This window comes from Panthera onca, chromosome A2 (assembly GCF_046562875.1).
Source record: "Panthera onca isolate mPanOnc1 chromosome A2, mPanOnc1 haplotype 2, whole genome shotgun sequence".
Lineage (NCBI taxonomy): Eukaryota > Metazoa > Chordata > Mammalia > Carnivora > Felidae > Panthera > Panthera onca.
The window spans coordinates 162,020,834-162,047,417 of record NC_138340.1 but is presented as its reverse complement, the minus strand read 5'-3'; the positions used below and the strand labels follow the sequence as shown (position 1 = coordinate 162,047,417).

Genomic DNA, 26,584 nt, shown 5'->3' with positions numbered 1-26,584 from the left:
CCTCCATCCCAGAACAGGCTGAAGCCCAGGCGGGTTGTGAGTAGCAGGAAGAGACCAGCACGACGCAGGCTCAGCCCAGGGCCCGTGTAGACCTTGGGGAGTGTTATGCTCGCCCCATTCACCATCACTGCTCGGCCTGCGGAGGAAGAGAGACTTTCAGGCCCTGCCTCGGAGTAGAAGGGCTCCCAGATCCCCAGGAGGCCCTCACCAGCCTGCTGTCCAACCTTTCCTTTTGCTTCTCTAGCTATGAGACCTTGGGCAAGCCTCTGGACCTTAATTTCTTGGAGCCTTCCAGAATTATGATTCCCACACAAGAGGAGAGAGGAAAAGCACCAGCCCCACTTCCCTGATGGTAAGCAGTGGGGAACCCCGGGCCTTGGTCACCCGTGCAGAACTGTGATGCCACCCAGCACGCCCCTCCCTGGCCATGCCACCCTTCAATGTTACAGCCACCTCTGAGCATGTGCACAATGGTGCTCTGTAGTTGCACGGTCAGCGCCTTGGTGCAGGTGAGGCCACTGGCCCCACAGGGCAGGTTCTGGGCTGAGACTGTGAACTGGCCGCTGGCCTCTCGCACCAGCAAATATTCACAGGCTCCAGGGAAGGTGAAAGCCAGCCCGTCGAATGTCACATAGTGGGGGGCACCCGATGCCTGGCACCATCCACGGCACTGGCGGCTCGTGCAGTGCCACTGCCGACCCTGGCACACACTGTGGGGGGCGGTGGGGAAACAGAGTCATGAGGACATGAAGCCAGAGCTGTATCTAGGGGATGCACCTGGTCCAGGTTCCACGCAACTCCCAACAGACCCTCAGCTTGGGGGAATCCTGGAGAGCTCCCATTGCCCAGGCCAGTCTGGATATCCCACCCCACCCACCGTCCCTGTCCAAGGGGCATACCAGATGTTGCAATCCTCCTGGATGGTGGCGTTGGGCGGGTACCACTGCCCGCCGTGACGGCAGGGACAGAGCTCAGGAGGCACACAGCGTTCGTTCTGGGCAGAGGCCGGGGGCAAAGAGGCACCTTGGAGGGCTGCCTGACCCACTGCCCACTGTTTCAGACAGCCAGGGGACTAGGGCAGTGCCATGGTTACAGCAGGCCCCACGGTGCCCCATGCAGCCCCCTCCCACACTCACCAGCAGCACGGTGCCTGGGGGACAGACACAGCTCCCTGTGCTGTCCGGGGGGCAGGAATGGTTGGCACGCAGGTTGTCACAGGTAAGGAGGCAGGCACCAGGGACATAGACAAGCTCATGGGGGCAGAAGGTCCGCTGGGGGCCACAGCGGTGAGCAGTGCAATTCCAGAGGCCCCTCTCCTGGCAGACACTGCCGAGGTCACGAGGGAGGTAAGAGGCAGGCCCAAGACAGCACTCACCTCCAGGCGCCTGGTCTGACCTGGGAGAATCTCAGGAACCCAGAAGGTCCAAGCCCCTAATGTTGACTCTGGAGACCTGAGCGTCTCACCCCCAAACCCTAGTTATGAGCACAGGAAGTAGGGCTGCCCCCAGCACCAGCCATACCTGGGATGGGCATGGTTACCCTTTCCTGCCCCAGCTCCAATGGGACCATTCTCTGGGCTCTGAGGCTCTTGAAGAACCCCATTCCCAGCCCGGGTAGGAGAGGGATTCTCTAAAGTCTCATCTTCACCCACCAAGTCCTGACCACTGGCCTGGACTCCACAGGTCCAGAACTGGCCTTTACTTCTCCCTAATCCTTGGAAGAGCCTCTGAACCAGACTCATCCAGAATTCAGAGATCTGGGTTCTAGTCCGTCATCATTAATAAGCTGTGACTCTGCAAGCTGTTTGGCCTTAGTCGAGCCTCAGTTTCCTCATCTGCCAAATGGGAACAATTCTTCTACTTTCTACTATATTAGGTTATTGTAAGAATTCAGTAAAATTAAATAAGATAACGTACAAGAGTGCTTTATAGGCCAGAAGGGCTAGCAATGCTCTGTCGTCCCACGTGTGCATACCGTGCCCTAACCCACGGGGCTACAAGCCCAGCCCCTTGTCTCTAAGCTCTATTTCTTCACCCCCAAGCTCTTTGCTTCCCCCCCCAAGACCACTGCCCTCACCAGTGGTTGCAGTCCCTCATGGTGGCACTGCCGGGAGCATAGCGTTGACTTCCAAGCTGGCAGGAGCACAAGTTGGGGGGCACGCACTCGCCTTCGGGGTCCCATAGCAGCCCTGGGGGGCAGTTACACCCAGCCACACAGCTGCCCAGCTCCCCACAGTCTTCTGGCTCCCCACAGTTTTGACCACACGCCGGGGCACACTCCTGGTACTCCTGGCCCCCGGGACACAGGACAGCTGGGCACAGAGACACATGCAGGTCAGGGACATAACTGCTGCTGCTCTGCCCACCCTTCTGGAATTCGCACCCCCTATGCCTCTGGAAGAAGGCAAACTCAGCAATCTGCCATGGTCAGAGGCCCTCCTGGGGACCTTCCCTTGTTGCGAAGCTTTTGGATCCTTCTGGGCTACTCCTAGAAGAGGGCTGGGAGGAGCACCCTGGGGCTAGCTGGCTGAGCAGACTCACGGCAGAGTGTCTGGGTCCTCCAGAGAGACGGGACACCCTCCCGGGCACAGCGACGAGCAAAGGCAGCAAGCACAGGACACAGGCAGTCCTTGCCAGGAGCACAGCCACAAACGGCTGCCAAGCAGCGCAGGTGGAACAGTTCCCTGTCCACCAGCCCTTGGCACTCCTCGCGGGGAGAGGAGGGAAAAATTGAGCCAGCTCCTCCTCCACAGATTCCCCCATCCCCTCTGGTCCCCACTGCCACCTCCCTGTGCTCGGTAGCCCTGCCCACGGCAGGGAGCCGGGCCCTCCCAGTAGCCCAAGAGGAGAGCAGAGCAGGTACTGACCCCACCTTACAGGTGCAAAAAGGAGCACCCCCAATCCGGCTACCTGGAAAGTTGGGCCATGCAGGACGGCACAAGCTGCCTCGGCAAAAACATGGCGCTGAGAGTGGGTGCTGCAGGGGGAAAGTGGGGCGCTGTCTTCTGAGGGGCACCTTCCCTCGCCTGCCACCCGGAACTTGCTAGCAAAGGCTGCGACGCTGGTCTCCACATCGCCAGCGGGTGTCAGGAAGTCATCCTGCTGGTTCCAGGTGAAGGTGCCGCACAGACCCTGCACCTGGGCCACAGGAGTGGGCATGGGACGGTCAAATCGGGCCCGGTGTAGCCTTGCCCAGCCACTCACCTGCCCCCTAGCACACCTGGTGGGCATGGCGCGGGTCCAGAGTGATGTAAGCTGCAGGGTCAGACACTCCCCAGAGGACCTGGGCCCCGGGCCAGCGCAGCAGTAGGAAGGTGGAGGAGGCTCGGGAGACACTGAGGCCCTTAGGCCCACTCCATGGCAAGCCCACATCCTGCCCATCCACCAGGACGGCCCCTGGAATAGGGAGCCTGTGAGGGGCTGCCCCTGCAGGGCTGGGCTGATGAGGATTGGGGGTGAGCACATTGCAGGAGGGGGCTACCTGAGTCTCTGAGCTGGATGTGGGTGTCCCCCAGGGAGACAGAGATGGCGTGGAGGCAGCTTCCAGCGTCACAGGCCCCATGCTCCAGCACAATCAGCAGCTGCCCCTTGGAGAAGTCCTGGGGCAGATGTTGAGGAATGCGGTGGGGTGGGGGTGGGGGCGGGGAGGATCCGGGGACAGGGTCTGGTCTGCCCCTTTTCCTGTTCCACAGGACACCTACAGCACACACCTGGGGGCAGCTCCCACCCATCCCGTGTGGTGACCACCTTCTTGCCAGCCTGTCTGCAAGGTATAGGGCTTAACTCTGGCAAGCGCAGACACTTGTGAGCATCTGTGTGTGTGTGCGTGCGCGCTTGTGCGCGCGGACAGGCATGTGTGTGTATGTAAGTAGGTAGAAATGTGTGTGTGTGTGTGTGTGTGTGTGTGTGTGTGTGTGTGCACGCATGTGTGTGTGTCTCCATGTTGGAGCAAGATGCCTCCCCTCTCCCTTCCCGTGGGTATGTGTGCTCTATATGTGTGTCTGTGTGTATACACATGTTAAATCTATGCGCACTTGCATGAGCCCGCGACATTATGAGCACACCTGTTTGTGTCTATGGACCCGAACTTGGTAAGTCACCTAACTATTAGGGGAGGCGTGGAGAGGAAGGAGAACCCATATTTCGTCAGGGGTTGTTTTGCAGGAAACCGCCTGTGATAATCCCAGCCTGCCCCATTTGTGAGAAAGTACGGTGAGGATAGGTTTTGCTTCGTGCCCCTGGGCTAGGGTGGCAATGACAGAGGAACATTCTCAGGAACCCGAGGAGGGGTGAAGACCGGAAGGGGAGGTTTGGAGGGGAGGGGGAGGTGTCTGCGGCGAGCCATCCTCCCTCCAGAGTGGGTTCTCTCTCAGCTTTTCCCGGGATGACTCTGTGTTTGTCGTTGATTTATGTGGAGGTTTCCTGACAGTCACCTGCCTCCCACAGCAACCCCACGAGGACTTCTCCCGCAGTTCATCCCCTACCCACCTGCACCAGGCTGGAGCGGCAACCTGGGCTGCCGCGGAAGGAGAAGCTCCGCCCATCGAAGGTGACGTAATGCCCGTCCCCGCCCACCGCGCACTCGGCGGGGCACTGCGCCTGCGCGCAGAGCCAGCGGCCGTCCTGGCACACGCTGTAGGCACACGGGGCGGGGAGCGCGCTCGGATTCAGCTTCACGACCTCCCGCCCCCAACACCGTGGCCCCTCCCCTCCCCCCGCAGCCCCTCTAACTCTCTTAGGTTTGGAGGTCAGCTGGTGGAGGTCGCTGGCTAGGTCTTTAAGCGGGGCCATCAATTATGCCGTGAGAGGTCACCGGTCCCTTGTGAGGGGCCCCCAAGGGGAGGCAGGTTGAAGGACATAGCATGAGGGAGGGCTCCGCGGGGACCACGGCGCTCCCAACCCCAGCCAAAGGGCCAGCGAGGCCCTCGGACCCACCACGGGTTGCAGAGCTGGCGCACTGTGTCCCCAGGGGCGTAGCGCTGGCGCCGGTAGTAGCAGGGGCAGCGGGCCGCAGGGACACAGAGGGCGCCGTCCCAGAAGAGGCCAGGCGGGCACTCGCAGCCGCTCACGCACGCTTCCTGGCAGGACCCCTCCCCTCCCTCGTCCACTGCCGAGCAGCTGGGCGGGCAGGCCGAGGCGCAGTCAGAATACAGCTGGCCCCCAGGGCACAGGCGCTCTGCGGGCACAGGAGTGGGCTGTGAGGTCCGAGGGCCCCCTCCTCCCACCAGACCCCGCTGGCCACAACCCGAAGACGGGGTGCTCAGGAGGTGGCCCGGCGCTCATGAAACCAGGGCCACAGGGCTGCTGTCAGTCAGTTCCCAATTCCGCAGGGTGGGGAGGCCAGGGCCTATGCAAAGAGGGTCAGCCGCCAGACCTACCGCAGAAGCCTGGCTTCCTCCAGCCCACGTGGATATGGTGCTTGGCACACTCTTGGGCATAGTTGGCCAAAGTGGTGCACACGGCCTCCCGCCGGCTCTCGCGCCCACTGCCTGCTGGGGCCCCAGAACAGTAGGCAAAGAGGCAGGTCTGGTGGTACTCAGCAGGGGGGACCTTCAGAGAAAGGACAGGCCCTCAGTCAACCAGACTCAGCAGCACTCCCTCCTCTTACTTGGATCTCTTACTTGGTCCTCTTACTTGGACCCTGACTTACAACCAAACAGAATGAGCACTAGAAGGGAGCTCTGAGATCATACATACATACAAAGCAATGCCAGGACTAGATTCCCTGTTGGGCACCTCTGTAGCACCCCCTGCTCCCCGCCTCTCTGGTGGTGGTTACCACCCCCACCCACACCCATACCTGAGCATGGCACTCCCCGAATGGACTCTCCAGCAGCTGGTGGCACACATCCTGGGCTTCAGCTTCCAGCTGGCCAGCCTCCATGCCTGCCTCTGTGCCTCTCACAGGGTCCTCACAGCCCTGGGCCACTTCCACTGCATCCAGACACCCAGGCTAGAGACCATTGGAGTCAGGTTAATGGGCTGGGATGAAGGACATTGACCAGGACACCAGGAAAGTGGCTACTACCCTCATGGCTGCTTCAAGTCCCCATTGTCATGGCCACCAGCCCAGACATCCTGAAGCTTTTGGGGGCAACAAAGTTGTACGCCTGGGTAGGGTGTGGGCGAGTTGGGGTCCCATCAACCCACAGGCAAGAGATTTGATAACCCAAACTGGTCAGTGACCAGGTCACTGAGTGTGTCCCCTGGGTGGTCAGTTCACCCCAATGCCATGGGCAGCACCTTAAATTCCACGGGACTCAGAGCCTTCCCCGGACCAAGGATCTGGGAGAGGGCCAGGCCTAGTCCCAGAGAAAAAGCCAGTGATGAAGACAGACAGCAGAGGCTTGAAGATGTCAGAGAAGCCAGGAGTGGGGGGCCAACTGAGGAGCAGGGCAGGGAGCCCAGGCTCCCTGAGGGCTGCAGTCTCACCTCTGAATCAGGGAGCCTCCAGGAATTCCCAAAGGTGGCAGCTAACACAGCCAGTCTCCCTCCTGGCTCCAGGAAGTCATCTGGGGAAGGGTGAGGCAGAGTTCTGTGTCTGGGGTCTCCAGTCTCTCCTTCCCTCCTAAACCAGCAACCAAGTCACGCCCACTTACCCTCAGGCCGGCCACTGTAGACCCCACAGAGACCTTGAGTTTGTCCCTGGAGCTCGTAGTCCACAGAAACGGAGACTGAACCGGACCTGTCCAGCTGCACAACGACCCCCAGGCCCCCCGACAACACCAGCCAGTCCCCTTGCCATTGCAGGCTCAGCCCTGGGCAGGAGAAGGAAGGAGTCACACTCCCCACTCTTCCCACCATGACACCAGGGCTCAGACTGCTGGGGAAGGAGAGGAGATGGAATTCTTAGAATTTGAGAGAGCTCTGCACTTGACACCCTTTAAAGGAGAAGCGATTGGTTTCCTGTCGAAACTGTCCTTGAGAATTTCATGGACACTACCGACGCTCTCACAAGTAAACTACAAAGCTCACATGTGCGTGCACACAACTCCACCCACTTCACTTCATGGACTGAAAACCAGGGCAAAAGTTCTGGTGGGACAGAGACCCGTCTAGTAGCTCCAAAGCCCTTCCTCACAGCACTGGTAGAGGGGGGTGGGGGGAACTGAGACTCAAAGAGGTTTTTGTTTTTTCTTTTCTGAAGATGTTACTTTGTTTAAGTTTATTTATTCATTGTGAGGGAGAGAAAGAGAGAGAGAGAGAGAGAGCGCGCGCATGAGCAGGGGGAAGGGGCGGAGGGCTATCAGTGCAGAGCCCTATGCAGGGCTCCATCTGTAGGAACCATGAGATCAAGACCTGGGCCAAGATCAAGAGTTGGACACTTAACCAACTGAGCCACCCAGGCGCCCCAAGATTTTATTTTTAAGTAATCTCTACATCCAACATGGGGCTCGAACTCACAACCCTGAGATCAAGAGTCCCATGGCAGCCAGGTACCCCCAAGACCCAAAGAGGTTAAGCAGAGGTACTTGCCCCAAGCCACACTGTGAGGGGATGAGTGGGGGTGGCTTGCAGGAGAGGCTTGTGGGAGACGAGGTCTTGGCCCCTCAGCAGCCTCCCTCATTTCCAAATACTGCCCAACAGTAATGGGGGTGGAGCAGCAGGCTCCCACCCAACTGCCCCTTTTGCTGTCCCCTGCTCTGGGGGATAGGCAGACTGTCCCAGGGGAACAAATGGGGCCCTGGGCAGTCTCCTGCTCCCCACAGCTCCCTTACCCTGGAGCAGCCGAGACTCCCCATCAGGTATCAGCTGCCCATTCACAGAGACATTTTTACCCTGGATCAGCACCTCCTCGGGTCCCATCATTACCCGGGCCTTTGGGGAGACACAGAGCGGAAGAGGTGTTCAGTGGCTCACCTTCCCCTGTGTCCAGCTCCCTCCCTGTGGTCTTCCCTCCCTCCCTCCCTCTCTCCCTCCCTCCCTCACCAGCTGACAGTGCCCAGGTGGGGGGCAATGCCCCCTGGGCGTGAGGTGGACAGCCCAGGTGGAATCAGCAGCGCCCGCCAGCAGGTAAGTGCAGCGGCCCAGGAAGTGGTAGTGACGCCCGTCAAAGGTTCGGTAGTGGAAGCCTGACCAGGTGGTGCAGGTGGCCGCAGGCTGCTGGCGCTGGCTCCAGAACTGGGCCACGGCCCCCACCAGGGGCTGCAGGGAGGCTGGAGAGGGAGCGCTGCCTGGAGGAGATACACCGACTGTGAGTCTCTGAGTGTGAAGGTAGGAGGGTGAAGGAGGAGGAGGACGCGGGGCTTCTCCCAGAGTGGGAGGCAGGTGGAGAGTTCATGGTCCCTCTGGTGGGCCAGGATGGGAGATGACTCATCTGAGAGCACAGGGGAGTGGGCAGGGGCCCTGCAGGAAGGCCCAGAGCTCCAGAAATCTATGTGGTAGCCCTTGCAGGGGGAGAAAGTGGTGGCCAGGACCACAGACCCACCTGGGAGGTGTCGGCCAGGGCAGCTCAGGCAGGCCTGGGAGCTGCCATCCCGCCAGCTGTGTCCCCAAGGCCAAGCACAGCACTCCTCCAGGCTTCCCGCAGATGCATTAGCTGAGCCTGCCTGCAGCTGGCACTGCTGCGTGGCAAAGCAGTGGCCCCCAGAGCTGGCTTCTGCAAGGGCTGCGGTGGATAGAGGGAGAGAATGGGGCGGCCCAGACAGTCAGCCTGGGCCCAGCTTCCCTCCCCAGGCAGCCTCCATGAAACCACAGATCTGGGCAAAGAGCAGGTGCTTACCCAGAGTGCAGTGTGTGCCCCCCCAGCCTGGGCAGCAAGCCGTCACTGTCCGGTTCCTTGCAGCAGGCCGGGTTTCTGGGGGCCTGGGTCCACCAAGCAGGCAGCAGAGAGAAGATGTTAATTATTCAGCCCAGCCCCTTCCCTGTCCCTGAGAATGGCCTGGGACATTTCATCTGGTCACCTATTCTCTGAGTGGTTTTCTCATATAATTTCCCTTCCTGGTCTTGATTTCCCCTTGTGCAATGTGAGAGTGCTATTGGGAAGGCAGACTGGAGGGTAGGCACAAGGAGCAGACATCGTGCCTCCCTGCTCTGCCTGCTCCCCTCGTCACCTGTCCCCAGCCCCACACCCTGCACTCTTCCTGAGCCCAGCCAGACCCACTTCCCAAATGCCTGCTTCTCCAGGGCACCACCCAGTTCACCTTCTCCCCCACCCCCAGGATGTTGGCTCCCTGCTGCTCAGCGGCCAGCCCAGACTCCAACCCTCACTCACTTGTAGATGGGACAGAGCCCTGCAGGTCCGCTCCGGGACTCGCTCCGGGACAGGTCGAGTCGCCAGCCCAGGCGCTGGTAATGGTAGAGGCTGGTGCAAGGCACCAGGCCCTCCTGGCGGGGGGTCACTTCCTCCTCCACCAGGAAGGTTTCTGTCCGCTCGCACCACCGCCTGCCCACAGATGGGGAATGACAGCCACTGCCCCCAGCCCTTCTGTTGCCAAGAAGCCCTGCCCGCAGAAGAGTTAGTGAACTGAAGAGGAGGCTGGGTGGGAGTAAGAAGCAGAGGGGAGGGGAGTCGGGCTGCCCCAGCGGGTCCTGTTCATGAGACAGAAGAAAAGGATCTTAGAGGGGCCCCAGGCTGGACTGCTCACCCGTTAGCCAATGCCCATGCCATCCCAAAGAGGAGGGCAGGGAGCAGCATAATGCTCCCCCCACGTCACCTCTGGGGGACTAAGAGGCTTGGGCTTGGGGAAGGTGATGGCTGTGGCCAGTGAGCAGAAAGGCCAGTGCTGGCTTTCCCCGCCCCACACCACGGTCTACTTCAGCTGGGCGTCAATGTGTCCAAGGCAGCCCAGACAGTGACAGCGAGGCCCATGGGACTGGGGAAGCTTTATCTCAGCCCCATGCCCTGGGGCACCAGCTGCTCGGAACCAGATTGGACCTGCCTGCGCATTGCACAATCCCCTCAGAGGCCAGTTCTCCCTGGAAACAGTCCCCTTCCGGCCCTTGTGTGTGTGTGTGTGTGTGTGTGTGTGTGTGTGTGTGTGAGCTCAGTGGGGGAGTGCATGTGCCCCAGGCCACACAGCCAGACACTCGGAGCCTCTGATATTTTTCCACCCTCAGGCTGTACCACAAATTAACGTGGACTCTGGACAAGCCACCCTCTCTTTCTGAGCCATAATTTCCTTGCTAATAAAAAATTCAGGGGCTTCCCAGGGATGCTTGGGTGGGACTCAGGGGCTCTACTTTGATATTGTGTACGTGCACATTTCTGAGGATAGTTCCTTAACTGTAAATTAAATTCTCAAGAGGAACTATGACCCCACAAAATGGTTAAGAGTTATTGTGCCAAATGACTGATATGGTCTTCCAGCCCTAAAATTCTGATTTTATGAGTCTCTCCCTGCCCCCTTTCCTGCGTCTTCCTGCCCTCTCTCCCACTAAGCACCCGTGAAGCCTGGACCAGTGAACAGAAGGGGCTGAGTTTCCAGGCTGGTTGGACTGTGCGGAGATAGGGGGAGAATATGGGCCCTTTTCTCAGTGATCTGACTTCTTACTGGGGGTGATTATGTGTGGCTGGCTGGGTTCACCTTTCACCCTGGTCTCCTAAGAGAGTCTCCTAGGGTCCAGAATCAGGAAGCCTGGGCAGGGGAGCACAGCAAGCCTCAGGGAGGAGTGGAGGAGCGGCTTGGGTAGGAAGTAGGGAGGAGGGGTAGGAGACAGAAGGGGCTGGAAGCCAGCCCCCCAGCCCTGGGGGCAAGGCAGCCGGATGGGGATAATCTGAGCATCCGGTTGGGGCAGCAGGTGGCCTGGGTGAATCCTGGTTACTTCTTGGTTACCAGCTCCCAGGACACCAAGGCTGGAATGTGGCCTGAGCCTTAGATTCCATCCCCTGGGCCTTAGATTCCCCCCCTGCTGTCCCACTGAGCATCTCACACAGTTACCCCACCTGGGGCGAGGAGGCTGCTGGGAACCAGAGCCATGCTAGGCATTTCTCCTGGGCCCACCATTGGTCCTGTAGCCCAAAGAGGGTTCAGAGTTCCTCAGGGATCTCTCAGTGGGGTGCTCAGAAAAGACCAGGGCCCGGCCACGGACATGTTTCTGTTCCCAGTCTCTCACACATGTATCCTATACACTCTCCCCCTGCTGCTTCCCATGCTTATACCCCTGATGCGGGTCTCACAAGGGCAGACAGGTGCTCATGCCCCACCCTAGCACACAGTGACACATTCTACTCCCAGGGCCATGAGCGGGCTAGGCACTGACTCCTGAAGCAGCCCATCCAGGAGGTCAGAGAGTGTTTCCCAGCTGATTCCAAGATGCCCCCTCCTCTTCAGGTGCCACCTGCTCCCACGACTCTCCTAAACATCACCCATATTGACGGTGTCCCTGCTGTGTGCCGTGCTTCTCTTCCAAGGACTACATTCCCAGCTTTGGATTCTAACCACAGCTGATGAGGCTGCGCTTGGATTGGAAAAAGAAACCCAAGTCACAATCCCCCTTTCCCCTAAAGGGGGCAGGAGGGAGAAAGTTGGAAGCCAGGGGAGATTGGAGAAAGAGATTAGGGAGAGGGCGCCTGGAATAACCAGCCCACGTTTCAGCTCCTGGAGCACAGGATGTGAGGAGCTTTCAGGAAGAGTCAGGTGCCCGGGTGGCAAGGCCAAAGAAAAACATCATAACCCGGGGCAGGGACCCCCAAGTCCCTCCAGGAGCGGGATCTGAGGGCTGAGGGCATCCCTCCACACCTAACTGGTACAGGTTTCCAGGCCAGGAGGAGGGCCAGCCCCCACCCCGCCCAAAGAACTCTTCCCCACTCGGCAGCCCCCTCCCCCCGGACCCCGCCCTCGAAGTCCCCGCCCAGCCCCACTCCCGCCTCACCCCCTGGTGCCTGCGAGCCAGCCCCGCCTTCTCCCTGGGGACCTGGCTCAAAGCCCCCACCCCAATTTCTACTTCAAAAGGCCCGTTCTCCGCAGCCACTGGGGCCCAGCTCAGTCTCCTTCGGCCACCCCTCGCTGCCCCAAGGGACCCGGATCGCGACGCGGGTGTCGGACCGGGTCCCCCGAAATCAGGGTCCGTGGTTGTGGCTCCGTGTGCACCCAGGTGGAATCTGGGTCAAGAGCAGGGGCGGGTCGGAGTTTCCCAGACCAACCCCACAGACCGACAGTCCGTGGACTCAATCCCACAGCGAGGCGCCGCGCTGACTCGCTCCCGGGGGGCACTCGCGATTCAAAGACAGCAACGCACTCCCTGGCTCCCCTCCCCCGAGCACGCCCCCTCCTCTCCCCCTCCCCAACTCCTCACCGCACCCCCTCCCCCCGCGCTCCACCTTTCCCCTGGCTCCTCCCTCGGCGCCTGTGAGCACCCTCCCTCGCAGCCCGCTTGCCCTTCCTCCCTGCCTCCTCTCCCTCCTCCACCCCCTCCCCCCACACTCCTCCCTTCCCTTCCCCCTCTTCCCTCCCCCCCCCTTCCTAGGCTTCCACTTTCCATCACCTCCTCGGGGCCGTCGTCCTTCCGCACCGTCACCTGCCCGCCTAACCCGGCTGTGCGCCCTCCCGCGACCCCACTCCAGCACACCCCGGCCCCTACCTCCCCCACGGGGCGCCCCGCAGCTCCCCTCCCGCTTCCGCGCTCCCCTCCCCCCTGCCGGGCGCCGCTTCCCCGCTCCCGCTCCCTCCGCGTCTTTTCCTCTCCCCTCCCCGCGAAGTTTCAGGGCTGTCAGTCTGTCAGTCTTTCGGGCGGTCGGCACCCGAGCTACAGGCAGCGGGCGCCATTGCGAGCAGAGCCGGCTGGGGCAGGAGGCCGGGGCGCCTGGGTCCCGCCAGCAGCGGGGACACCCGACCAGCCAGCCCGCCAGGTACGGGCCGTGGAGGCGCCCAGCGGCAGACGGCTCCGCCTGCTTCCCCTTCTACACCGACACTCAGTCACTGCCCGCTCCGCGCAGGTGACAGCCCCGGGGGTGGGGGCGCTGCGAGCGCCGGAGGGGGTGGGGTGGAGTTGGGGGGAAAGAAGGGGCAGGGGAGGGGCAGGGGCTGGAGAGGGGAGGGGATGAGACTGGGGAGCGAGGGCCTGGCTTGGGGGGTGGTGATGGTAGTGGAGAAAAGAAGGAAGACCGGGGATCTGGAGGGGCGGAGGCTGGGGTGAGGGCGCCCGGTGGGAGTCCGGTGGGAAAGGGGGGGGAGGGGGGAGGCTCGCGAGGGGAAGTCTCCGGAAAGAGGAGAGGGAGTGTGGGAGGGGGCCGGGGGGGGGAAGGGGGGCGACGAGGCACAGGGGTCGGGCAGTCGGGGAGGGGCGGGAGAGAAGGGCGCTGACAGGTGAGCCCGGGGAGGGGCCGGGAGGTGGACTGAAGACGCTCTAGGGAACAAACGGAGGCGGGGAGGTGGGGCGGGAGGGGTCTAGTCGAAAGGAAAACTTGAGGGGGGGGGGGTAGAAGTCAGAGGGGAGCAGAAATGGGGAAGGGACCCACTGAGAGAGAGGGGAGGGAAGCGGAGGTGTGTGGGGAGGCAGGGGTGGGGAGGAGGAGGGTCAGTGCGAGGGTCCTGAGCCAGCGGTAAGCCGCAGACGCCCCGGGCTCGGGGGAGCCTGGGGACAAGGGTGGGAGCTCGGGGAGCGGACTGGAAGGGGGAGGGGAAGAGCGGTTCTAGGGACTGGGGACCGGGAGGGTAGGGAAGCGAGAGCCTGCTGGGGAGGCAAAGGGGGAAGGGAGACGGGGGCCTCGGAGGGGAAGGCGAGCTGCAGGAGGGAGGGATGGAGGGAGGGAGGAGGATGGTGTGGGGAGAGGGGAGGAGGGCTGGGGAGGGGGGGAAGAGGAGGGAGGGAACTGAGGTGAAGAGAGGAAAGGAGAAGGAAGGGAAACCAGAGTGGGGGAGGAGAGGGAGAGGGGAGGGGAGTGCGGGGTGAGGGAGAAAAGCGGGGAGGAGGAGGGCGGCGTTGGGGAGGAAGGAAAAGAGGAGGGGGAAAGGAAGGGAGAGGGTGTGCAGCCGGGGAGGGGGATGGAGCCTCGGGGAGAACCAGGAGGGAAGGGAAAGGCAGCTCTGAGCCGGGGGAGGAGGAGGGGAGCCCTGTCGCGGAGAATGCCCGGAGCTGAGGGTCAGGGGGCGGTGGCTGGGGAGGGCCTACCGGAGGGGGCCGGGAGGGGCTGGCCCGGCTGTGAGCAGGGGGAGGAGCCGGAGGGGCGGGGCAGGGGGCGGATCCGGGGAGCCAGCCAGCTTCGGTGGGGAGAGAGGGCGGAAGGCAGAGGGAGCCGGAGAAGGGAGGGGCAGAGGGAAGGCTGCCAGAAATGGGGGGGGTGGGGGAGGGTAGTCTGCTGGGGGAGGGGCAGGGAACCCGCCGGGGGAGGAGCACTGAAGGGGCTCGGGGGCGGGGTGTCCCTGCCAGGGAAGCCCTGAGGGGGAGGGCGGTGGTTTTGAGGTAGGGTTTTGGGGAGAGGAAGCCGGAGCCATTTCCTGCCTTCAGCAAAGACCCTCCTCAGAGGGCCTCCCCCACCAGTTGCCCAATGGTGACACTCACCTCCGCCCCCCACTCCCCACCCCGCGGCTGGCTCCTATTTCACCAGCTCCCGCAGTGACAGCTGGAGGGCCCAGGAGATGAAGTTCCCGACTCCCCACCCTGGTCTTCCACTCCCCACCCTCTGCGCTGAGAATCGATTGATTCCTGAAGTCCCCAGGCAAGGGCACTGTGGCGAGGGGAGCACTGGAGGGCTGGGCCTGGTTCAGAGACCCGCCAGGTGAGGGTGGGGGTGCCGCTGATTTCTAGAGCCCACCAGAGCTTGCAGAAATGGCTTCAAGGCCTTCTCCTCGGCCTTCAAAGATCTCTTTGCTTTCTGAAACCCATCTTCCCTCTTTCCCCTTTACCATTACTTGGGGACATCACCTTTGGAGCTCCTGGGACAGCTGATGGGGAGGGGTTGGGCAGAGCCAGGGCCCAGGTGGAGGCTATCCAGAGAAGAATGTGAACAAGGATGTGTTCTCTCCTTAGGGTCCGTGGCCTGCTCCCCCAGGAGGAGCTACCCTGGGTTGCCATGAGAGAGACCTTTGAGGCCCTCAGCTCCCTGGGTGAGCTAGCAGCACTCGAGGAACTTGGGTGGGGGGAGGCAGGATTCAGGGGCATGCTAGGCCCGCTGCGTCCCTACAGTTCAGACTGCAACCCTGAGACCCCAGGGACCAGTGGCGGCCTTTAGGGCAGCAGCCTTTTCCGTTTTACCAGGGTATATTTGAATGCCTGGCCCTGTGGAGGTTGTGTGGGACTGCGTGCATACATGTGCACTCAACAGAGCACAGATATTTAGATCTATTATCTCTTCCTTCACCTGCTCTTGACTCAATGCAAAGGGGCTGAGGTGGATACCTGGCCAGGCTGCTGGGGAGCCTGTCTATCCCCTGTCATGCCGGCTAGAGACCCTACCTTCCTGGGCAAGTTGAAAAAGCCCCTTGGCTTTTGGGGGAAGGGGGAGAGCCCCTTTCTTTGTCTCCTGTTCTGTACTGAATGTTTTACCTAGTCCTATCCTTCCACCTGTAACAGGGTTCTCTGTGGGACAGCCTGAGATGGCCCCCCAAAGTGAGCCTGGGGAAGGGTCCCATAATACCCAGGAGCAGATGTCCCCTCCCAGGGAAGACAGCGTGCTGGGCACATGCTCAGGTAAGTAGGTGGGGGACCATGAACAGTGGCTCAGGTAGAATTTACCTTTCCTTCTTCAAGTGCCAGGATGCTATTCTCGTTATTTGGAAAACCTCAGTGACCAAATAGACAAAGATCCCTACCTTCAGGGAGCTTATCCTAATGAGGCCAGAGAGTCAGCGAACAAATATAAAAATAAGTGTACTTATAAAGTACAGCACACATATAGCACATATCAGAAGGGGATATGTGCTGGGGGCGGGGGGGGGGGGGGGGCAGGGAGGGAGCCTGAGGTGGGGGTGGGGCAGGCTGCAGGATTAAATAGTGAGAGTGAGAGGAGGCCCCACTGGGAAGTGAGATTTGAGCAAGATTTGGAAGAGGTGAGGGAGCTGGCTGCCTAAAGCAGGCCTGTGTCTGGCTTTTTGACATTCTGATCTTCTGCAATGATTTGCCTGGAACTCGGGTCCATCTGGTAGGTCTGCGGCCCTCCTCCTAAGATCCTCCTGTAAGCCTCAGGGTAGCAACCTTTCCTTGCTTCCACTGTCTCACACACATATTCCAGAAGCTCCTCACAGCTGTGGCTCTTGCAACCCGCACAGCCTTTGCAGCTGCTGCAGCTGCCCTGCTTGGAGGAACCAGAGGCTGCCCCCCCCCCCCCCTTGCCTGGGGCAGCTGGGAATTCAGTCCCTGCAGGTAGGATGTGGGACACAATCCTGCCAGTCAGGCTGGGACTGGGGTTTCAAAAGCCCCCGCTTGATAGCACCGGTGGGGACCTCTGTCCATCTGTGATGTCTCTGGAGTCCTTGAGGTGGCCTGTTCTCTGCCAGGGCACGAGGCCCCCAGACCAGAGGAAGGTGCCCAAACTGAAGAAGCTGAAGCTCCCTGCAGAGGAAGCCAGGCATGTGCACCACAGAAGGCTGAGCCCCCGAGCTCCTGCCCAGGTGAGTCCTCCCACTTCTCGAGCCCGCCAGGGGCCCAGGCAGAGGGGACAGGGGACTTGTAAACTCCCGGGCTGGTCTCTGATGAGGCGGCCACTCCAGCCCCTTCCAACCTAAGATGAATTAGTTCCTGGCACCTTTCTGCTGCAGAGCCTCAGCCCCCAGAGAGGTCCACATCACAGACAACAGAAATCAGCGAGGCTGGTCACCCAGAGAAAGTGACCCTCGCCTCAACATCCTCCGGAAGTCTTAACTTGCCCTCCTACCTCCCCCTAAGTGCCTACTTGTGGATGACTTAAATTACCGTTTACTTGAAGACATTGTCCCGGACAGGCTCCTTCCCCCAAATCTCCACTGATCTCAGTGGACCCAAATGCTCCAAATATGTTGTCCCAGAGTCATCCCCCCCATACCCAGGGCGATCAAACAGCTGATTCTCTCTCCACAATACTGCCATCACGCCCTTCCGCCACCACTAAACTTACCGCCTTCCGCCTGAGTGATGTCCTTTATTCCATATTCCAGGGGTTTCTCTAGTGCCTACTAGGTCTAGGCTGTGTTAGGCAGAAGGCAAGGAGACTGCCTCTAGGCTGACACAGACCTGGTTTGAATCCTTGCTCCACATTTACTACCCGGTGATCTTAGATAGGCTACTTCACCTCCAGCCTGTTTGTTCACCTGTAAGCAGGGAAAAGAGTAACTTCGTGGCTGGTGAACAGCATATAGACAGTGTGTCATCTATAGTTGGCATTCGATAAATGGTGGCAATCCTCGCTTTTGTCAGCCACGTAAAGACACGGAACACAAGACGTCTGCCTTTCGGAAGCTACGATCTAGTTGAGATGACACTACTATGAACTAGAATAAAGGATTAAACAAATAACAATAAAGCCAGATCACAAGGAAGTGTAACAGCGTTAACAATAAGTGCCAAAGGTGTTTACGTAAGAGATCCTCATGCGTTGGTTTGTCAAAGATTTTGTTGATTTGTGCTACATTTTGAGGGAGGTGTAGGCTAGACTTCAGCTCTGATGGGGGTGGGGTAGAGGATGGGAAAACATTCTAGGCTGAGAAGAGACTGTAACACAGAAAAGGTGACGCGTGGCTGGGATTCGAGCAGACCTGCCCGGCTGCAGGGGAGGGTTTACGTGTGGGGGTAGTGAGAAAGTTGGACTGGGGGCGGGGGGGGGGGGGGTGAAGCTCAGATGCAGCTAGAACTTACTTTCTCCTGTAAACAACAGAGAGCTCTTGATGGTTCTTGAGTAGAAGAGTGGCATAATGAAAACGAAAGCAATATCACAATAGGATAAATAGTTGTTTGGAACTGATGGATCTGTGAAAGACACTGGGAGGAAATCTAATTGTGGCGGTTCACGTGTAATGTAACCAGTGCTCAGGCTATTACAGACCTTCAGAGCCAGACAGGAACTCAGATCATCTGGTTCAATGGTTCTTAAACAAGAATCACTTAGGGAGCTTTATTTATTAGTATTTTTTTAATGTTTATTTATTTATTTTTGAGAGAGGGCGTGAGCGGGGGAGGGGCAGAGACAGAAGGAGACAGAATCCAAAGCAGGCTCCAGGCTCTGAGCTGTCAGCACAGAGCCCCACACAGGGCTCCATCCCACGTACTGTGAGATCATGACCTGAGCCGAAGTCAGACACTTAACCGACTGAGCCACCCAGGGCCCCCCACATTGCGAGCTTTCTTTTTTTTTTTTTTTTAATTTTTTTTTTTAACGTTTATTTATTTTTGAGACAGAGAGAGACAAAGCATGAACAGGGGAAGGTCAGAGAGAGGGAGACACAGAATCTGAAACAGGCTCCAGGCTCTGAGCTGTCAGCACAGAGCCTGACGCGGGGGTCGAACTCACGGACCGCGAGATCATGACCTGAGCCGAAGTCAGCCGCTTAACCGACTGAGCCACCCAGGCGCCCCCACATTGCGAGCTTTAAAGAAAGAGAACAGATTCATGCACCCTGCTCCCATGGATGCATTTTGTAAAAGTCCCCAGGAGATTATTAGAAACCATGAACCAGTACAACCCTTATGCTTAAGCAAACTAGTACACCGAGCTCAAAGAGGTAACAGAGGTAAGTTAACCAAGGTCACACTAATGACTAGTGGCAGAAGAGAACCCAAGTAGACACTCCCAATCTGGGCCCTGAGCTCTTTTCTCTTGGCTGGACCATTGCAGTGCCCAAGAGAGGCAAAGTTCCAGTGGGACTCACCTCAAACCTGCTACCCCAGAGGGCCCCCCCTTGCTTCTCCAGAGGTTGGCACTGTTCTCTGGTTCCCCAACTCCTGTAAACTCCATCCCCTTCGTGTCCTAAACGGGAGCTTTCCCACCTGGCCCCAGAGGCAAGAATGGAGTTAGAGGCAGGGGGAGCCTTGAGAAGCAAGAGGAAGGCAGACAGAGCTCCTCGGTGGCCACTGGAAGGGAGAGATCAAGGGAGGCTCCAAGGTGAGAGCTGAGCTTCCAAGGTTCCAACACCAGCTACTGGGAGAACAAGGCTGTAGTCCTGATGGCAAAGTCACCGGGGTAGGTCTGAGAAGGTCAGCTGTTTGATGATAAGCCTACTGAGCTGCAGCCAATTTGCAGGACCCCAAAGGGGGCTGGGGCTGCTCAGCTGATGGGAGACTGTGGTTCTAGAAAGGACTGGAAGGTCTGGGGTGGCCAACGCAAGCAGATGACCCCAGTGTGAAGCCTAAGGCCTGAACTTTGAGCAACATTTATATTCAGGGGGCACAAGGGTAAGCAGTGCCTTCTGCAGGGGCAGGGGAAACTCCTCAACCACATGGAGACCTAGGAGAAAGCTCCCAGGACGGGGTGGGGGACTGGAGTACCAGCGTCCCTGGCTACAGAGAACCAAGGAGGAGGACTGAAGGGTGACCTTCGGATGTGGTCGTTCCCCAGAACCTTCCAGTAGAGTGGAGAGAACAGAAGCCAGGTTTCTGGCTCCAGAAGTGCTGGAGCTTCTGGGGCTTCTGGTGCTCCAGAAGTGGTGGTCTTACTGGCAAAAAAAAAAAGAAAAAAAAAATTGCATAAATAAAAGTGGGGCTTCATTGGCTCCTCTTGTCTTGACTTTTCAGGGGACGAGTGGATGATTCGCAAGGTGAAGGTGGAGGAGGAGGATCAGGAGGCAGAAGAGGAGGTCGAATGGCCCCAACACCTCTCATTACTCCCTGGCCCTTTCCCCGCGCCCGACTTGGGGCCTCTGGCCGCCGCTTACAAGCTGGAGCCGGGGGCCCCGGGGACACTGGGTGGACTGGCGCTGGTCGGGTGGGCCCCGACCTCGGAGAAGCCCTACGGCTGCGGGGAGTGCGAGCGGCGGTTCCGGGACCAGCTGACCCTGCGGCTGCATCAGAGGCTGCACCGCGGCGAGGGCCCCTGCGCCTGCCCGGACTGCGGCCGCAGCTTCACGCAGCGCGCGCACATGCTGCTGCACCAGCGCAGCCACCGCGGCGAGCGGCCTTTCCCCTGCTCCGAGTGCGACAAGCGCTTCAGCAAGAAGGCCCACCTGACCCGCCACCTGCGCACGCACACCGGCGAGCGGCCCTACCCGTGCGCCGAGTGCGGCAAGCGCTTCAGCCAGAAGATACACCTGGGCTCGCACCAGAAGACGCACACGGGCGAGCGGCCCTACCCCTGCACCGAGTGCGAGAAGCGCTTCCGCAAAAAGACGCACCTGATCCGCCATCAGCGCATCCACACCGGCGAGAGGCCCTACCAGTGCGCGCAGTGCTCGCGCAGCTTCACGCACAAGCAGCACTTGGTGCGGCATCAGAGGGTGCACGAGGCGGCCGGCCGCGCCCCGCCCTCGCCCGACGCGCCCGCCTCGCCGGGTTCCCCCGCCCCGTCCCCCACCCCGTCCCCTCCCGGACCCAAGCCTTTCTCCTGCGCCGACTGCGGCCTGAGCTTCGGCTGGAAGAAGAACCTCGCCACGCACCAGCGTCTGCACCGCAGCGAGGGGCGCCCCTTTGGCTGCGACGAGTGCGCCCTGGGTACGACCGTGGACCCCGCCGCCGCCGAGCCCTCGGCCTGCGCGCCCGGAGGCACACCGGCGACCCAGGGCGCCCCCGCGGGCGAGCGGTCCTTCTTCTGCCAGGACTGCGGGCGCGGCTTCGCCCACGGGCAGCACCTGGCGCGGCACCAGCGGGTGCACACGGGCGAGCGGCCCTTCGCCTGCCCGCAGTGCGGCCGCCGCTTCGGCTCGAGGCCCAATATGGTCGCCCACTCCCGCGCCCACAGCGGCGCCAGGCCTTTCGCCTGCGCGCAGTGCGGCCGCCGCTTCAGCCGCAAGTCGCACCTGGGCCGCCACCAGGCGGTGCACACGGGCAGCCGGCCCCACGCCTGCGCCGTCTGCGCCCGCAGCTTCAGCTCCAAGACCAACCTGGTGCGCCACCAGGCCATCCACACGGGCTCCCGCCCCTTCTCCTGCCCGCAGTGCGGCAAGAGCTTCAGCCGCAAGACCCACCTGGTGCGGCACCAGCGCATCCACGGCGAAGCCGCCCACCCGGCCTCCGACGCCGACCTCTCGGCCCCAGCCTGGCCCACTCCCACAGAGGTGGCAGCGCCCCCGCTCTTCTTCTGAGCCTGGTTCTCGTCGGGACCCTTCCTTGGCTCGCTGGTTGGAGAGACCCAGGACGGAGATCTTCTGGGCAGTGAGCACGACGGCCTGGACCCCTGACGGCTGCTCTTCCCTCCGTCTCTTGCTGGAGAGAAGTTGGGAGAGGGTAACCGGTTTGGACACTGCGACAAAGACGGTGCTCATAACGAACCCTTGCCGGGAACAGTTCAGGCCTGAGTCCTGCGAAGACTCCCAGCAACGGACCCCATCGGAAAGCAGACATTTCTTGGACACGCCCCTACGCACACACGCGCGCTGCGCGCATGACCAAGAGCTGACTGGGTCCGGAAGCTCTACGGGAGGGGGGGGGGGGCCGAAAGAATGGTTATCTGTGTACTTAAAGTGTCATTAAAATTAAAATAGAAGGATCCAGGGCTGTTAAATGAGCACAGGGTGGGAACCCACCACCCCACCTTAGTTCTCCCACAGAGGACCATCCCTTCCTATCCTGGGTGAGCTAAATTTAGCCAGGTGCTGGTCATGGGCGGTACCAAATGAAAATATAATATCGCTCACTGCTAAACCACTATCCTGCTCCCTGGTTCTTACTCAAACATTTGATGGAAGAAACATTAACATAGATTTCTCATGACAGGTGTTGACGCTAGACCTGTAGGAGATGCACAGAGGGGCCGGGTGCCCTTTGGCCATTCCCACGGAGACGGCCGGCCACCCTGGGCCCTGGAGCTCTCCCAAGGGGATCTGGAAACAGCAGCCCCACCTGCCACCCTGCCTGGCAGCGTGAGGAAGGACATCAACAGCAGACGAAGGTTGCTTTTCCATCACCATTTCCCCTAAATTCTGTCTCCATGATAGACGCTTGATCCAAACGTCTCCGTAGCTGTGCTTGTGCAACTGGGCAGGCTGGCTGGCGGGGAAGGGAAGGGTAGGATGATGGGGAACATGCTGGGCGTGGTGAAGCCTTGGGTCTGACCCCTCCTGTGCCTCTCGTAGGATTTGGGGCAGAGCATTCATTTTTCTGGGACTCTGCTTTCTCGTTACAAGATCGTTGGTGTCGATGAGGGCTGAGGCGATTTCCATCACCAAAAACAATCCTAGCAAATACTTATCGGGTGCCTACGACGTGTTGAGCACTACACTGGGCACTGGGAAACAATACTAAGCAAGACAGACAAACTTGCAGGAAACGTAAGAATTCTAGGGTAAGGTGAGCCCAGAGGGCTTTGGGAGCACGTGGTGAGGGCATCCAAGACACCTGGGAAGGTCCAAAATCTAGCAAAGGTCAAGGGAGGTTTGCAAGAGGAGGACACCTCTAACGCGAGGCCTGAAGAATGAGCACGAGTTGCCAGATGAAGGTGGAGGTTGGAGAGGACAGTGTATGCAGAGGTCCAAAGCCCAGCACAGCCAGAGCATAGAATGAGCATTGAAGGAGAGGCCCGAGAAAGAGAGGATGAGCAGACTAGGAAAGCCTTTAGCACAGATGAGAGAGTTCAGACTTTATCCAGGGGCAGTGGGTGCCGTGGAGGGGGTTTAGGCAGGACAGGAATAGGATGACATTTACATGGATGCATTAAAATTTTTTTTTCTTAACGTTTATTTATTATCGAGAGACGGAGCATGAGCAGGGAAGGGGCAAAGAGAGGAGAAGACACAGAATCCGAAGCAGGTTCCAGTCTCTGAGCTGTCAGCACAGAGCTCAATGCGGGGCTTGAACTCACAAACCGCGAGATCGCAGCCTGAGGTTGGGCACTTAACTGACTGAGCCACCCAGGCACCCCCACATGGATGCGTTTTAGATGGCTACCTGTAGAGGATGGGCTGGCTGGAGGGGACAAGACTCGAGACCTGCACATTAGCAATCCAGGTGACAGGTGCTGGTGACTGTGGACCATGCTATGTCAGAAGGGATGAAGAGAAGTAAAAGATTAAAGAGACATTTACCAAGCAGCTGGTGCAGGGTGTGTTGACCAGTGTGGAGAGGAGGGAGGTGGAGGGCGGTGATGTTGACCTGATTTCTGCTTGATGACTGACTACCCTACAGCAGCATTCCCCTGAGGTGGGCAACACTGGAGGAGGAACAGTTTTGTACTGGGGGAGCCGGCTTCGATCTGCTGAGTTGGTGGAACCAGAGCGTCCCCAGTGGGAAGCAGGCCATGTGGGTGCAGAGCTCCACCGGGGGTCTGGGCTGGAGAGAGGCCTGAGGCCAATCTACATGTTTCTGAAGCTGTGGGCAGCAGATTATCTGCAAGAACTAGGTGTGGAGTGGGCAAAGACAGAGCCTGGGACTAAATCCTGGGGACACTAACGTCCAGGGGATGGCGTGCAGAGAAGCCTGGAAAGATTGGGAGCGTGCAGTGCCAGAGAGTGGAAAGGGAAGCCCCAAAACAGCACAGAGGAGCTGAGGAAAGGCAATGTTTCAGGAATAGAGGAAGAAGTCAGCAGCTGAAGCTTGTCAAGAGATCAGGTAATAAGAACTTCCAAGTCCTCTGGATTTTGCAGCAAGGAGATGGGTTGGCAGGTGCTTCGGGGGCAGTTGGGACAGAATTCCCATTCCAATGGTGAATCACAAATGCACGGTCCCACAGAAGGTAGAAGAAAATGAGACCAAGATGCAGTAAACGAGCGAGGTCAGCTAGAAGGCCTCTTTGACCGAAAGGCCAAGGATGGAGGACACAGGGGTTCTGAATGCAGCGAGTCTGACTTCTGTGGCAAGAACGAGTAGGTGATTCCAGGTGACTGTGACAGCCGTGTGGCCATAAATAGGAGCCACGGAGTTTGGCCTGAGCAGCATTTTAAATGCTTGGAAATTTCACATGAAACTCTGGACTTCCAGGTTCTCTTGTGAAAAGTTGGAAGATCTGGAAACCGGTGGCCAGGGCTGAGCGGCAGATGGCCTCTTCAGACACAGGGATGGGGGCACAGCATCCTGGGCCCTCAGCACACCCATTGGCCTTGCTCTCTGCAGTTGCTTACCAGGCCTCTTAGGCACCGAACTCGGGATTCCCGCCAAAAAAGTCATCGCACAGACTTTTAAAATCAAACACATGAAAGAGACATTTATGTTGGTTATACCAATGTTTATATTCCTCTAAACATTCCGGAATTCTTGTGTAGGAACAGCTTTTAGATCCTGCGGCATATTTGGCGAGACCTACCATGTGCCAGACATTTACAGGACTTCTCGTTCTCTCGAATCTTCTTGACAAGGTGTATTTTTGTCCTTCGAGTTTGTTTGCAAATAGTCAAGGCACGTAGGGTCAGGCCCGGTGGTAATCAAACATCTAGCATCTAGATGGTGCTAGAAAATGCTGTGTGTCTGCAGTGAAGGACTGGGGTTCCTGATGGCTGTTCCCCAGGGAGGAGTTCAGGGTCAAACAGTGGCAGTCTCACCAAAACCAATATATACCCCCCACGCCACCCCCGGTGTAAGCCAGCCCAAGTATGACTCTCAGTAAAGCATCAACCTTTTTACCTTAGAACCACTCCCCAGTATGTGAAAAACAGCACAAATGTACCGTTTCTAGATAGAGAACAAAATGTTTTATTAAGTAATTGAAACTTATTTATTTTCCCCAATCTGGTTCCCAAGATCGACAGTAGCCAGTGGGTATAGAGTACCCCGTCTTTGCCCCCTGGTACGAACCAGCCATAGAGGAACGCGGCGGGGTTTCACCAGCCACGTGTCCATCAGGAACTTACGATGAGGTTGGACGTGTCAGATGAATGTCAAAGAAATGGGATATAAGTGCTGAATGGCTCTGTGGCTCTAAAGACCAGAGAATACAGTGTGGAAGATGGGGGCCTGAACACAGAGCTGAGCAGAGGTGGGGTCCGGATGTGTGGACTGAGAAGGCAAGGACGGAAGGAGGGAGAGGACAGGAAGAGGATGGCTCCAACCCCACCTTCTTCCCACACGCCTCTCTCCCTCGCCCCTCGAAGCCCCGTGGGGTCCCCAGATCCTAAATCTCTCACAGCCCGTCTCCCTCCCTTCCTTCCAAACCCCAATCCTTACATGAAATTTACCACTACACGAAACTTACCATTTTAACCATTTTAAAGTACACACTTCAGTAGCATTAAATACATGCGCAATGTTATGTAAACATCACGGCTATTTCCAGAACCTTTTCATCCCAGACGGAAACTCTGTCCCAATCTTTTTTATGTGATGGCCCATGTAAATAAGGTGACTCAGGGTCAGTGAGAGAGCAGTACAGGGCTGCGGTATAGCTGGGCGGGGGCGGGGTGGGGGGGGGGGGAGGCTCTAGAGCCCCACCCACTGTCCTGGTAGCCGGGAGAATGAGCTCCACATCCCTGTAGCTGCCAACAGGTTAGAAAACTCTTCCAGCCCACAGATCCGAGTTCTTGCATGTGAGGGAGATGGGGTCCAAATTCACTTACCACCAAAGTGATGAATATCCAGCAAGTTTCCCTGAATTATAATAGTTCACGGAGATGACAAACACCCCGGAGACCTGAACCCCACCAGGCATCCACCTAGTTTTTCCTGATGGCCTAGACTTTGAGTCCTCAGGCCTCTGTATCCCACCTATGCCCCTTCTCAAATGGATGGGCTGGGGACAGCTTTTTTTTTTTTTAATTTTTTAAATGTTTTTAAATTTATTTTTGAGACAGAGAGAGACAGGGCGTGAGCAGGGGAGGAGCAGAGAGAGAGCGAGACACAGAATCCAAAGCAGGCTCCAGGCTCTGAGCTGTCAGCACAGAGCCCGACGCGAGGCTCGAACTCACAAACCACGAGATTATGACCTGAGCCGAAGTCGGACGCTTAACCGACTGAGCCACCCAGGCGCGCCGGGGACAGCTATCTTATTGCTATCATTTTCTAGGATTTTGGGTGGCCATCACCACTCAGGTGATCTGTACATATAAGAGCAAGGGACTCAGTCCTGATTGACAAACACTTCCCCCTCCTCTAGGCCCTTTTCCCGGGCTCCCACCTCCCTCCAACCCCAATCTCCTAACTTCCAACTGATCTCACTGGGCGATCTAAGGTGGAACCCAGCCCCATGGCCATTCTGGTGATGACCACGGCGCTGGGGGAGGCGGAGAAAGACGAAGAACTATGCTGGCCACCTGTTTAGGAGCACAGTAGTGAACAGAAGACAGTGCATCTTGCCTGCTGGGGACCTCACGGCCATCCCCCTCGGCTCCAGCGTGCCTTCCAGCATGAACACCAATGAATGGGCACCCAGCACACCCACGCACTCCACTCCTGTGTTGTTGCTGCTTTTCGCTTTGAGCAGGAGGGGAGAGGGGTCAGTAAGGGGCCAGCCTCGTGTGTTTCAGACAAACACATGGCCAGTGTACTTTGTACAGACTGTTCCCATTTTCTTTCTAGGCGACAGACACCATGCTTGGGAAACTAAATTGGTGGTAAAGAGGGTGTTTGGCAGCAATGAAAGGAACAAAATGAAGGGGGTAAATTTATGAGATACGTTAAAGACAAAGAAATGTCTGTGTGGCTCGACCTCCTGTTTCTCCCCC

General features: G+C 58.6%; 2 protein-coding genes across 7 annotated transcripts in view; one reads left to right on the top strand and one right to left on the bottom strand.

Annotated features, from left to right (window-relative positions):
* Positions 1–9,636, bottom strand: part of LOC132677477 (SCO-spondin-like) — a 54,442-nt gene extending 44,806 nt beyond the window's left edge. The window contains exons 1-21 of the mRNA XM_078435276.2: positions 9,587–9,636; positions 9,214–9,477; positions 8,722–8,804; positions 8,428–8,607; positions 7,929–8,173; positions 7,718–7,817; positions 6,599–6,757; positions 6,432–6,511; positions 5,800–5,952; positions 5,378–5,549; positions 4,935–5,175; positions 4,488–4,632; positions 3,481–3,598; positions 3,220–3,395; positions 2,910–3,137; positions 2,541–2,706; positions 2,077–2,311; positions 1,137–1,326; positions 900–994; positions 454–710; positions 2–136 (exon numbers count right to left, since the gene is read on the bottom strand). Of these exons, the coding sequence (XP_078291402.2) occupies positions 2–136; positions 454–710; positions 900–994; positions 1,137–1,326; positions 2,077–2,311; positions 2,541–2,706; positions 2,910–3,137; positions 3,220–3,395; positions 3,481–3,598; positions 4,488–4,632; positions 4,935–5,175; positions 5,378–5,549; positions 5,800–5,952; positions 6,432–6,511; positions 6,599–6,757; positions 7,718–7,817; positions 7,929–8,173; positions 8,428–8,607; positions 8,722–8,804; positions 9,214–9,477; positions 9,587–9,636 (3,472 nt within the window). The remainder of the gene's footprint in view (position 1; positions 137–453; positions 711–899; positions 995–1,136; positions 1,327–2,076; positions 2,312–2,540; positions 2,707–2,909; positions 3,138–3,219; positions 3,396–3,480; positions 3,599–4,487; positions 4,633–4,934; positions 5,176–5,377; positions 5,550–5,799; positions 5,953–6,431; positions 6,512–6,598; positions 6,758–7,717; positions 7,818–7,928; positions 8,174–8,427; positions 8,608–8,721; positions 8,805–9,213; positions 9,478–9,586) is intronic.
* Positions 9,637–12,253: 2,617 nt separating this feature from the next.
* ZNF467 (zinc finger protein 467) lies at positions 12,254–23,777 on the top strand. 6 transcript variants are annotated; one of them, XM_078437995.2, is made up of 6 exons: positions 12,256–12,789; positions 14,488–14,598; positions 14,910–14,986; positions 15,453–15,569; positions 16,376–16,489; positions 19,581–23,775. In XM_078437995.2, the coding sequence occupies exons 2-6, from the start codon at positions 14,519–14,521 to the stop codon at positions 21,080–21,082; spliced, it is 1,890 nt and encodes a 629-aa protein (XP_078294121.1). In that variant the 5' UTR covers positions 12,256–12,789; positions 14,488–14,518; the 3' UTR covers positions 21,083–23,775. The 6 variants fall into 6 exon arrangements, with proteins under 6 accessions (XP_078294128.1, XP_078294126.1, XP_078294121.1 ...); XM_078437992.2 differs by having other exon boundaries at positions 12,256–12,876; XM_078437997.2 differs by lacking the exon at positions 14,488–14,598.
* Positions 23,778–26,584: the final 2,807 nt, after the last annotated feature.